At 42.4% G+C, this 11,635-nt stretch overlaps 1 protein-coding gene across 1 annotated transcript in view; it reads left to right on the top strand.

Annotated features, from left to right (window-relative positions):
• Window positions 1-4,963, top strand: part of LOC119568682 — an 8,944-nt gene extending 3,981 nt beyond the window's left edge. The window contains exons 2-5 of the mRNA XM_037917186.1: window positions 2,260-2,398; window positions 2,957-3,153; window positions 3,943-4,063; window positions 4,912-4,963. Coding sequence (XP_037773114.1) covers window positions 2,260-2,398; window positions 2,957-3,153; window positions 3,943-4,063; window positions 4,912-4,963 — 509 coding nt within the window. The remainder of the gene's footprint in view (window positions 1-2,259; window positions 2,399-2,956; window positions 3,154-3,942; window positions 4,064-4,911) is intronic.
• The last annotated feature ends 6,672 nt before the right edge of the window (window positions 4,964-11,635 follow it).

Here is an 11,635-nt window from a genome sequence, read left to right as displayed (position 1 = left end):
GTGGAATACATTATTGAAATACTTAGAACATGGTGAAATTATTCACAACTGAACATCTTTTTATTTCTCCAGACCTCCTCACCTATCCTAGTTCTCAGCTTTCCTCCTCCTTCCACATTTCCCCCTCCCTTATAGCACTCGTGTGCTATACTCTGACGTACTTATTTAATAAATCTCACTCATTTAATAAATCTCACTCATTTATTCAGTCACTCAACTCGTCTATTCACTACTCATCTCACTCAAACAGCCAAACAGGCACTTGACTTCTCCTTGTATAATCAACGTCTATTACACAAGAATTAAATGCGTATAGTTTCAGAGTAGCGATCGACTTGCGCCTATCTTGCCTTGCATTACGGTTTATCGTGCTGTGTTTTGTCGTGAGCAGCCATAAATGATGTAATGAGTCACTTTCGGATGAATATGAGGACTGCATTTCCGATTTTCATTATCGCTTTGCCACGATTTGCTGATGGTGTCCGTGATAGACAAATTCTAGGAACGAGATAAACGATACGCGTTTCGTATAAGTCAGATGTATATTGTATGTACTATTGCACAGCAAACTGTTGACCGCATTGTTGCATTATTTTTCTCTAAGGAAGATTGTCGTTCAAGATTGTCTTTGCAGACTGTGACAACGTTTCCTTCCTTATAGTTATGCACAATGCTTATATCTTGTAGGATTTCACCTCTGTCTATCCTGAGGCAAGTCCTTGCGAACTATTGTAATGGTCTCCCTAAGCATGTTCCTATGTCTATCTCTTGAATTATTAGAAAAAAAAAAAAAAAATTAAAATTCAATATAAAAATCTTGAATATTAATCTTGCTGCAATACATTTGATTATATCTTATATACGGCCCTTATTGTTACACCCCCCCCCTTCCTGTCTGTTGCCTGTCTCTGCCCTAGGTGTATTTGTTTCAGAAAATGTCAGCGCAGCGCAGGGATACATACCGACCACATACATGCCAGGACACATACCGACCACCGGCCGATGACAGGGGCGCACGACGCAGGACGCGACAGGAGGAAGCGTATGGATCCAGCATCGTGAAGGTTCGGCACAGCCTCATCAGCGACACACTCGCTCTGCGTCAGGCATTCAGTGGCCGCTCATCTGGAGAAGAGACTGCCTGAGCATAGCAAGCTCAAGTTGCTGCCCTGTCTAGGACGACGGGTGGGTGCGTGTGCCGAGCGGTCTGAGATTAGTCTGATGCCCTTTAATGTCACGCCCTCCAACTAACAAGGGTGACTGGTGAGGGCGGCGTGGCCGCTGTACTCTGCAACGCCCACTGCGCTCATGACCTTTGACCGCCACATTGACCCCCACCTTACCGAACTTACCCGCTGCCCGGGGCTACTTCTGCAAAGCCGGCCTCTTTAACCTCCATCCACGCCACGCTACCAACAACCTTTTTCACAATAAAGATTGCAACCTGACCGTGAGTTTAAGTCAACCAAACTCCTGACAAACTGGTGTGGTCAGCAGTGGTATCAATTACCTGAGAGAGAGAGAGAGAGAGAGAGAGAGAGAGAGAGAGAGAGAGAGAGAGAGAGAGAGAGAGAGAGAGAGAGAGAGAGAGAGAGAGAGAGAGAGAGAAGAAAGTGAAGAAAGAAAGAGAGAAAGAGAGAGACAATATTAATGCCAGTAGGTCAAAGTATGTGTCCTATATTTGCTTCTGAGTATTTTATTTCTTCGAGTACGGCAGTCAGGCAATCCTTACACAACGAAGGGATACATTCTTTAAAACAGGGAAATGGCTTTAGAGTTTACTCGAGCATTTTTTTTTTGAGGAAGCAAAAACAATAAAAAAAAAAATCTAAACAGCAGCTAACTACTTTATTACTAATTACATAGCGACAGAATATATTGGAAATTGCAAACAGCTGGTTTAATATTTAATATAACCCTTTTACTGAGAAATCTACTTATTCTACCCATAAGAATTTCCCATAATCCATACTGGCCTTAGTAAATTCTCTTGTGTTAAAATTGGCCAAAAATGTTCCTATTTTTCAAAACCTTGCCGCTAATATACCTGACGACCTGCAAAGCTACCCTAGTCGATATATATATATATATATATATATATATATATATATATATATATATATATATATATATATATATATATATATATCCATTCTGCAGATTAACCCGTTCATCTAGGGGATTTCCCTGTAGTGTCTAATCCCTCTTGGAGTCGATATAACAGTTAGCACTACTACTAATTCTGCTTTATATCAACAGATTATCTTTCTCACGGACAATGCATTATTGACGTGCGTGATGACTGGGACAAATGCCACAACCACTTCAAGTATTTGGTAAACAGGGAGCACACCAGAGTCAATATTACGCAGACGAAGAGGGACCATAACATATGCTGGTTAGTACAGTGATGTAATCTCTGCATTGTAGTGCACTATATACGATCTGTCAGGAATGATAACAGCAATTACATTATCATCAAAGCAATAACAGCAGCAAAACAGCATCGAAACAACAACAGTAACTACGAAAAAACAAACGAACATCAAAACAATAGCAATATCAACAGCAACAAGAACAAAATTTACAACTAAAACAGCAAAACAACACCTGGAACAATCATAACATCGACAAAAACAACAGTAGTGCGCTGTGTGTGCAATGTTGGTATTCTTGTCGTGCAATCTTTAGTTCAAATATATCGATGTAATTCCGACGTTCCCTGCGCACCGGAGGTAATTTGGAAGCACAATAAACAACCGCAATTTGACTGAAATCACAAGGGGCTGTCATATTGTACTTGCTTACTGTTTTTAAATATAACATCTATCCCTAATAATCAGAAACCATACGATCAAGAAGAATAAGAAGAATACGAAAACTGAAGCATAAACAATCAAACCCACAACCCTTTCTTCCGCCACGCCCTTCCATCCAGCTCTTCTCTCTCACACAGCATTCGAGCGGGGTTCCTCTCCTGCGTCTACGGGATTAGCTACCTCAAGTGCGGCAAGAGCGAGGCCATTTTCTTGAAGAAGGTGACGGAGACCCTCTCCTACAGCGACGTCCATCAGGAGAAGTGCAGGAAAGTGAGCCTCAGGACCTGCTCTTCGGGTAAATCTTCTTCAGGAGTCGGAGGTCTTGTTGCACTGGGTATGTAATAACGTTGGCCAGAGGTCGTTTTCCTTAAAGGCAAAGGGAAATGGAGAGGAAATTGCTACAGAATAGGAAGGGAATAGCATTCTGTTACTTGGCTGTCTTTCTCTCTGTTTGTTTATTTGTTCACGCGCGAGCACGTGTGTGGTTTCTCTATTTATGCATATATTTACGTTTATATTGTATGAATGCACACACATGCTAATATCTTATAGAATGAATGCCTTTCTGTATTGTAAGTGAGATTTATTTATTGCAAAACTTTTCCTAGTCTATTTGACTTTGCAGTGTCACATAAAAAAGGGTTTGCAGGTATAGAAAAAAAGTAAATTGTGTAATGCTCTTCATAATTATGGAATAAAATATGTGTTCAGTAATATCTTTTAGTTTAATTAACCAGTACTGCTTTATTCCTAAAGAAGAAAAAGGAAGAAAAGGAGGAAAATCAGAGAAGGTTAAAGGGGTATAGAAGAAAAAATCAGAACGCAGGTGCGATTAAAGAGGATGAGGCCAGAAGTCGCATAAATCTTAATATGTTAACGATACTAGGTGATAATTTCTCTGAGAGAGAGATACAGAGATAGATAGATAGATGAGAGAGAAGAGAGAGAGAGAGAGAGAGAGAGAGAGAGAGAGAGAGAAGAGAGGAGAGAGAGAGAGAAGTCAACAAAACTACACGCATATTATTTCATGCTGTTCATCTACACTGGGCTTTAAAACCAATAGCAATGCTTAATGCACTGTCATATGTAACCATTAAAAATAATGCATAAAAACGCATTGCAGGTAAGAGTAGTCATTACACTTCATTAATTATTGTGAAAGTAAGCTATTTCATCATTGAAGATATAGATTTTAAAAATATTTTTCTCTCTTCCAAGATCGTAACACTTCTCATATTTCAGCAGTAACTAACATTACACTTTGTAATGATTTATTACTGATATAGATTAGTACCTTGTCATTTTTTCGCACAGGCTGAGGCAATAGGCAATATGCACTTTCTAATAATTATGATTATTAATTTAAGACTACCTTCAAGATAGGAGTTTTATTGATAAATCAGCAGGTTACCTAAGAGTATGACATGAGAAAAGTAATTTACAAGGTATGGGAACAATCAATAGCAGTATTTACCTTACAGATACCAGGGGACAGATTTTTAACCTTACGCTTTCTCTCTCTCTCACATAAATATCATATTAGAATCCTCCTATAATTGTCATTAGTGTTCGTTGTTTAAAAAAATATTAAACATCATTTACACAGAAGATAAGGATAAGTCCGATATGCGAAGCCCAGCCTCGCCCGAGCTATGCCCATGAGGGGAGCCCGGCCTGTGTCGACTAATGCCGACTCGCTCACGTGTGTCAGCTGGTGCTGACTCGGCTGAAGCTAGGCCTCAGCCCAGTCACAGCAGTAACCTCCAGGCGACAGTTGCAACTTCTTGTGCCTGGGCGGGGCGTGATTTGATTTGATTATTTAAAATTATCTGTCGCATCAACAGCTAAGGTCATTAGCGGCGAATGCCTTGTTAAACAGAAACATTAAAATATTTAAAAGTTTAAAAATCTATCAATAGATATCTTACAAATAACAATAAATATATTAAAAATCAAAGTATAAATAGTATGCTCTAAGTGTATAAAACATCGTATAAATATTAGGCATGATTACGATTTTATGAAAATATTCGTCCTCCCGAAAGGAAACTAATAAGAACCTTATATCACAATCTTCCCAGTACATTTTCAGGTGTTGTCTGCGCATGGTGCACATCTCTTTCCACTACATGTGCGACCGTTAATGCTCTTGGCATCCCTCAACCTAACAAAAAAGTGCTTGACTTTTAGCATTCAAATTAGTCCACGATCTTGTGTGCCCGATTACATAAGTCTTGTTAATGCAAACTTACACTTTTCGGTTGGGATGGATGCTAGTCACCAACTGGCCAAGGCCATCGCTAAGCCTCTCGCAGTTGTGTCTAGAGGTATGCCTCCCATTGTTTTCCATTTATCACGAAGACAACTCCTTATGCTGGGTTTCAGTCAGTGTGTGGGAGAGGAAAACGAGCTCACAAGGCTGAGCGACAGCTGCCTTGGGCTTACTGATGCAACGCATCGCTCACTTCACCAACTGATACCAACATGCGGCTGGCAGCCAACACACCAGAGTTATCTTTTTACGTGTTGACATCAGTGAAGCCAATCTTGACCTCCACCTCACTACTGGATGTGATGAGTTTATGCCCTGATTGCTCTGACAAAGGCACTACAAGGTCAGAATATATACAACAGAATGGTTCTAAGATCTCTAGTCCTCTTAACTGCTGCAAAGGATGGCATGTTACTCTGCAGTAAGATCGAGGCTGCTCAGAGAAAGACTGCCAGATGCAGTCTTCCTCTGTTCACTGCTGCAAAACCCACACCATTTTCAGACTTTTAACCATCTGTATATATTGCATAATGATCTCGTATTTAGGAATGTGCCTGAAGAAAATCTCTGTCCTCTAGCCACTTCTGCTTCGGATCTCTCCCCATCCCAATGGGAATTCCCAACAGCCAGAACCTCTGGTGAGACTTAAATTAAGATCTTCCACAAGATTACCTCACTTTTCCTACCATAGGATCGCTATCCTCAAGGGGGTTGAAAACCAATCTGGATGTAGGAGATCCCGGAATCCTTGTAGTCTCGTGTAGATTAAATCAGCGTTCATGTAGTCCGGTGTAATGAAAGAGGTGTTTCTCCACTCTCAGCATTACGGGACTCCACAGGTGAAGGACCTGAAAGACACATACAGATGTCTGAGAACGTCATGGTGACCTGAGTCCAAACATCTGTAGAACAGGGGAGTGCGGATGAATAAGCCTCACATCCATAATCAAGCTACTTACACGAATAAGCGCTCAGTAAGCGCCACAAGAAGAGTTGTGCGGTCTGCACCAAGATAGAGTGAAAGAAACCGCTCTTTTGTACCTATCACTTTTAACAGTTAGAGGTGAGGCACCATGTAAGCCTTGAGCAAAACTTGACCCAAGTACTTCACCTCTTAGGACAAATTCGCAGTGGGTTTGACCCCTAAATAGAGGGACGATGGAAACCTTCCTCGTTTGTGGAAATGTTATAGCCATGTCTTCTTGGGGAAAATTTGAACCATGATATGTTCGACCACTAGTACAACCTGATTTATTGCCAGCCTGCATGTGTCCATTCAACAATATCCTGTAAGCTTCCCCTGAGCAGTACAGTGTAAAGTCATCACCCCATACAGATAACAGAGACAGCACTTGAACAAACTTTATGATGTCATTAATAGCAATGGCAAATAGGGTTACACTTAAAGACACTTCGCCTTGTGGGGAACCCCTTCCAGTGAATTCCAAGGTAATAGAGAAAACGGTTTCCACCCAGAAACTCACACAAATTACTCCCGTTAGCAAAGAAGCTTGAATGAGGTAGGTAATGATCTCTTAACAAAAAAATTTCATACAGCTTCAAGAGGCACGCCATGCTCCAAGTGGTATCGGTAGCCTTTTTCTAGTCAAAGAAATAACTGATAACATGTGACGTCGCTTGCGAAGGCATTCTGTATAGCAGTGTTCCATCCTACAAGGTGCACATGGTGGTCGATCTCAATCTTCTAAAACCCATATGATATGGGGTCAGGCACGTTTCTTTTCTAGCAGCCATTGTCAACGCTGAAATACCATTTTCTCTATCAGCTTGCAGATGCAGCTGGTGAGAGAAATATTGCCGTCAGGTAATTTCCTGGTGTTCGAAGCATCTTGCCAGGTGATGGGACAGGAAGGATTATAGCCTCTTTCCAGTGGAGTGGCACTGTAACATCCCTTATAGATCCTATGAACTAGAGCCAACAGGAACTCTGGAAGCTCCTCTGGTAAGTGAGATACCATTTGTATGGAATAGTCACTCCTGGGCATAGTCTTTACAGCCCAGAGCTGCCAAAGCAGAGTCCATCCGTGCGCGCAAAAATGGCAAAGTTGTATGGAAAGTTCTGCTGCAGTCCTAGTGAAGCAACTTACCCAGTGTCATTCCTGTTCAGCCCGAAGAGTGGTAGAAGTTGGGCAGGTAGTGAAGAATTCCAGAGGAGATGTTGCGATGGATGTAGTGATAGCTCATTGAAGCAAACATCTTTTCTGGTCTGTGATGATTATTCCCAATCTAATTCTTCAAAAGCAGTGGGACGTGATGTGTTTTTCAGAGATGTACGCACCTTGTCCCGATACCCATGCTGGACTATAGGGGGTCCCAGAGTTAATTGAGAGCAGACACTACTCTCCATGTGCTCTGTCTATGCGCCTCCTTAGCACTCGCCCCGGCCTTTGGCATTGGGTCTCTTTTGTAGATGGCATTAAGGTTCACATTGCTGGGTGCGTCGTCTTCAACTGCCGTAACTTGCAGCTCTTTCTATGCTCTGACAGATTTGTTGGGCAATCACGAATACGGATAAAGCCACATACTTTTCGGAATGATGCTCTGCGCCAAGGTCGAATTAGTGATGTGAAGTGATTAACAGCATTTAGAACACACGGGAATCCTTTACAGATCCTTGAAATACTGCCAGATTGATCCAAAAAGTTCCACTCCACACTGTTCAAGTCGCCATCTCTTCACCTATTGGCGGAATACCATTCACCTCCTGCAAAAGTATGAAAGTGGTCCCCGCTCATATAAGTCTTACCATGACTCCACAGTGCAATTCATCTGGTGAATAATGGCAGCAATTGACAGGCTCTAATATTGGAGAAATGTTCCCAGTTTAAATGTTAGAAAATGTGTGGGAGTGTCACTATCAGTAAAACTGCACTACTCTTAAGACAACCAAGGACTACAATGGCTGCCTTCCTTGAGGGTTGCACAAATTGTCTCCCAGAGGTTGAGCCGACCTTGAAATCTCCCAAGGTATGAAATGGTGTGGCAACTGCCCAAGGAGATCTGTCCAAATCATCTATGTGAGATTATGTGAGGTAAGATAGATAGATGCAACACAGTGTAAGGTCGTTGCAAAGCCTAGTCTCAACCTTGACCTGCAATGTTGTCTGCAGGGGATGGGCTGGAAAGGAATATCTGATCATGTACCAGTCCTGCTTTCCTCCATGGACGTCCATTATCAACAGTCCCATAATGGGCTTGAATGGGAACCGTCTCAGGCGAAAATCGGGATGACTTTTCCCTGGTCATAATTCTCTGTAGAGCATTACACAACCTGCGTGTTAAAAATGAATCTATCAGATGTTGGCAGTTCTCCCATTTGCATGAATTGCCCTGGCAGTTCCATTGAATTAGGGTATCCAGTTCTCCAAATTACATCTTAAAGGGTTTGGCAGCACATGTGTCAAGGTTTGCCCCACACCTTTAGGTGCCCTTGCCCAGGATCTTTGTGAGAATCTTTTTGAGGGGTGTTTACCGTGGAACTAGTTTCCACCAGGATTCCTTTTGGACAGGCTCATGACGGACCTGGAGCGGCTTCAAGGGGCATTCTGCCCAACAAAGTAGGGGGCCCCTGTGGAGGTAAGTGGAGGTGAGCTGTCCCCATTGAGGCCTCGGAGCCCTGTTCTGACGGCTCCAAAGGACCCTACTTGAAAGGAGTCTTTTGAAACAGGCTCAGGATTCTTTGCCTGAGGCAAGGGCGGTACCTGAGCCTTTGCTTAGGGGCATTCTGCCTAGCAGCGGAAGCCCTGTGGATGCGGTGGCAGCTGGAGCTGTCACCGTTGAGCCTCTGGAAGCCTACCTGATGACTCACCAAAGACCTTACTTGGTGAGGAGGAGTCTCCTCACATAGACCCTTCACTCCTTACTCCATTTATGGTGGATTCGCCAGAGGCAGTTTCAGCAATTGGGACTGAGGCTTAAAGGAAGTGCAGAGTGCATGGTGTAAGAAGCACTGGAGGGCAAGGGTTGGTGGGAAGGAGGATGGGTTACAACCGAAGCAAAGGATTTACCTAGCTGTACAAACAGCACAGGGCACGTTGCTTTGCCCTCTGGAAACGAAACTTTCGCCTTGCATTATTACCAGACTGTACTTCTTTCATAATTTGTCCCTTTACATTGCTTTTGCAGAAGCTTGTGAGCTTCTTTGCAGTTAGGTAACGCATATTGGACCTGGACAGTTGTCATCTTAAAACAAGAGTAGGGCTCCGTGCCATAACCCTGGCAGTGAAGCACCGCATAGGGTGGGAACATAGCTTTAACCTTGAAGACGAGTGGTAGTTGACTGTTCAAACCATCAACTTTCTGTCTTAAAACATTTTACTGCCACTACACTTAAAATTCTCTAGTTCCTCTAAAACAGTTTTCTCCTCAGAAGTACCTCATCAGGTTCGGGAAAAGACAATTCCCTTACAACTGAATGAGGGCTTGTTTGTGAGGAGAAAATGAAACTTGACCCCGGGGATCGTCACATAGTGCAATCTAATGCTGGTGACGCAAACCTCAAAGTATAGGCTACCATTCGCGGTGGCGGCATGCGAGAGGATAATGTTGACATACCTCAACTATTTTCCGATGGTACTTCAAAAAATATCAAGATTCCATGATGATAACCCCATCAATGGTCTTTCACTACTAGGTACTTACTATATGCAAATACTATCATATTTACAAGGTAAGATTTCTTAGTGGATTGAGGAAGGATTTCCCTTATACCTGGTTTGGGAGCCCACGATTCCCATTCTGCCTTTGGAAGCTGGAAAGTTACCAAAGTGACAACATGTGATGTTCAGAGGGAATGGTCGAGGGATTGCGTAGGTCGTCAGGGAGAGGAGAGCTAGATCCTTTGTTAAATTTGTAGTACTCATACAAATTAGAATTCTTCTCTTTCCTCACCTCCCCAACCCACCATGGAGTCCAACGAGGGGAAGCTATAGTTGGGGCTAAAATCTCCAACAGCCACAGGGGAATGAGGAAATATAGTTGCAGCCACAATTACAGTACTGGACGGAGTCGCGGGACCTATGTGCTACTGACTGAACAGTGTCGCCGCTTGACCCTAGCCAATATTTTGACCAGCTGAAGTTGACTTGACTGGGCCCCTTGATCAAGACACCCGTACTAACGCAGCCATAAAGGGACCAAAGAGGTGTGTCCATTAGCTGCAGGGCGCAACGTGGCAGCATTGCCTCAACCTCCAGGACTCCTGTCTCCTGGTAATACAGGATGCCAGCCACGGCAAACACACGTGGGAGAGTTTCTCCTGGGTCCAGGATGGAATGAACCAGGGGTGGGAGAACCATCCCTCTCAAGGCCTTGGTGCACCAGGAAGCCTTTTGTCCCATCCCTCACTGGTGAACCTCCAGTATGGGTAGCCCTCTGGTCCGGACTCACCACGATCATTTGGGACTCAAGCCCCCTACCGAGGCAAGAAACGGCTTCCGTTAGGTGGGGGGAGGGGCGCGAAACGCCGACTCCTGGATGAGAGGCCGACACATACCACTGCTACTAGCCGGGGCTTACACAGAACAATATTTAATATTATATAAAATATGTGATTGCGTACTTGAAATGCAATGGCTTGAACTCAATATTCGTTTATTATAATTGCATCAATACTATTATTTATGATAAGAGCAATAATGGCATTAACAATGATAATAATACTATCAGTAATGAAAATAAGGATGATGATGATATTTATTATTATAATAATGATGATAATAATAAGTAACAGTAACAGGAGTAATAATGCTAATGATTATGACAATGATAATAACAGTAATACCAATAATGATCCTACTATTACTACTACTAAGTATTACTACTAAAGGCGATAACAATAATAATATAAGTAATAATAATGATAATAATAATAAAAAAATAATGATAATGGCAATAAGAGTAAAAACAGTGATTGTAACAATAAAGATAATGTTAATAACAGAAATGATAATGATATCAATAATAACACTAAAAATGACACTAATGACACTTATTACTATTTCAAAAAGAAATAGTAATAACGACAATAATTGCAATAGTAATGATATGAAGACAACAATAACAATAATAATAATGATAATTATGAGAGGAGGGGGTATAAAAGAAAGAGAGGAGAGGCAACGCGGTAACACGGGGCAGGTGAGGACAGACGTACGGAAGCAGAGGGAGGTCACATCAGGTCGGAGGATCGGTCGGACTATGCGCCGGGTGGCCGGCATACGGGAGAAGGCGGAGGATGTGGGAAGCAGCAGGAGAAAAGCCGCTGTACAAGTTTAAATTATGCAGCAGCTTTATAAGGGAAGATTCCACCAGTCTGTGGGCGTGGACATCAGCGGAAGGAAAGACAATCCACGCCGCTGACCAGTCCATCTGATGGACAGTGTCCCAATGATGGCAAAAGAGGTCCCTCTTTTACCATTTTTGGTTTTCGAAACTGTAGTCTCATTTTTAATAAATCTAGTTTTTGTATTTTGGGTTTGTCTTCCAAATAATAATAATGATAGAAATAATACTACTGATAATA

Source organism: Penaeus monodon, unplaced genomic scaffold (genome assembly GCF_015228065.2).
Source record: "Penaeus monodon isolate SGIC_2016 unplaced genomic scaffold, NSTDA_Pmon_1 PmonScaffold_1050, whole genome shotgun sequence".
Classification (NCBI taxonomy): domain Eukaryota; kingdom Metazoa; phylum Arthropoda; class Malacostraca; order Decapoda; family Penaeidae; genus Penaeus; species Penaeus monodon.
Note: the sequence above shows the minus strand (reverse complement) of the source record. Positions and strands in the feature narration are given on the sequence as shown.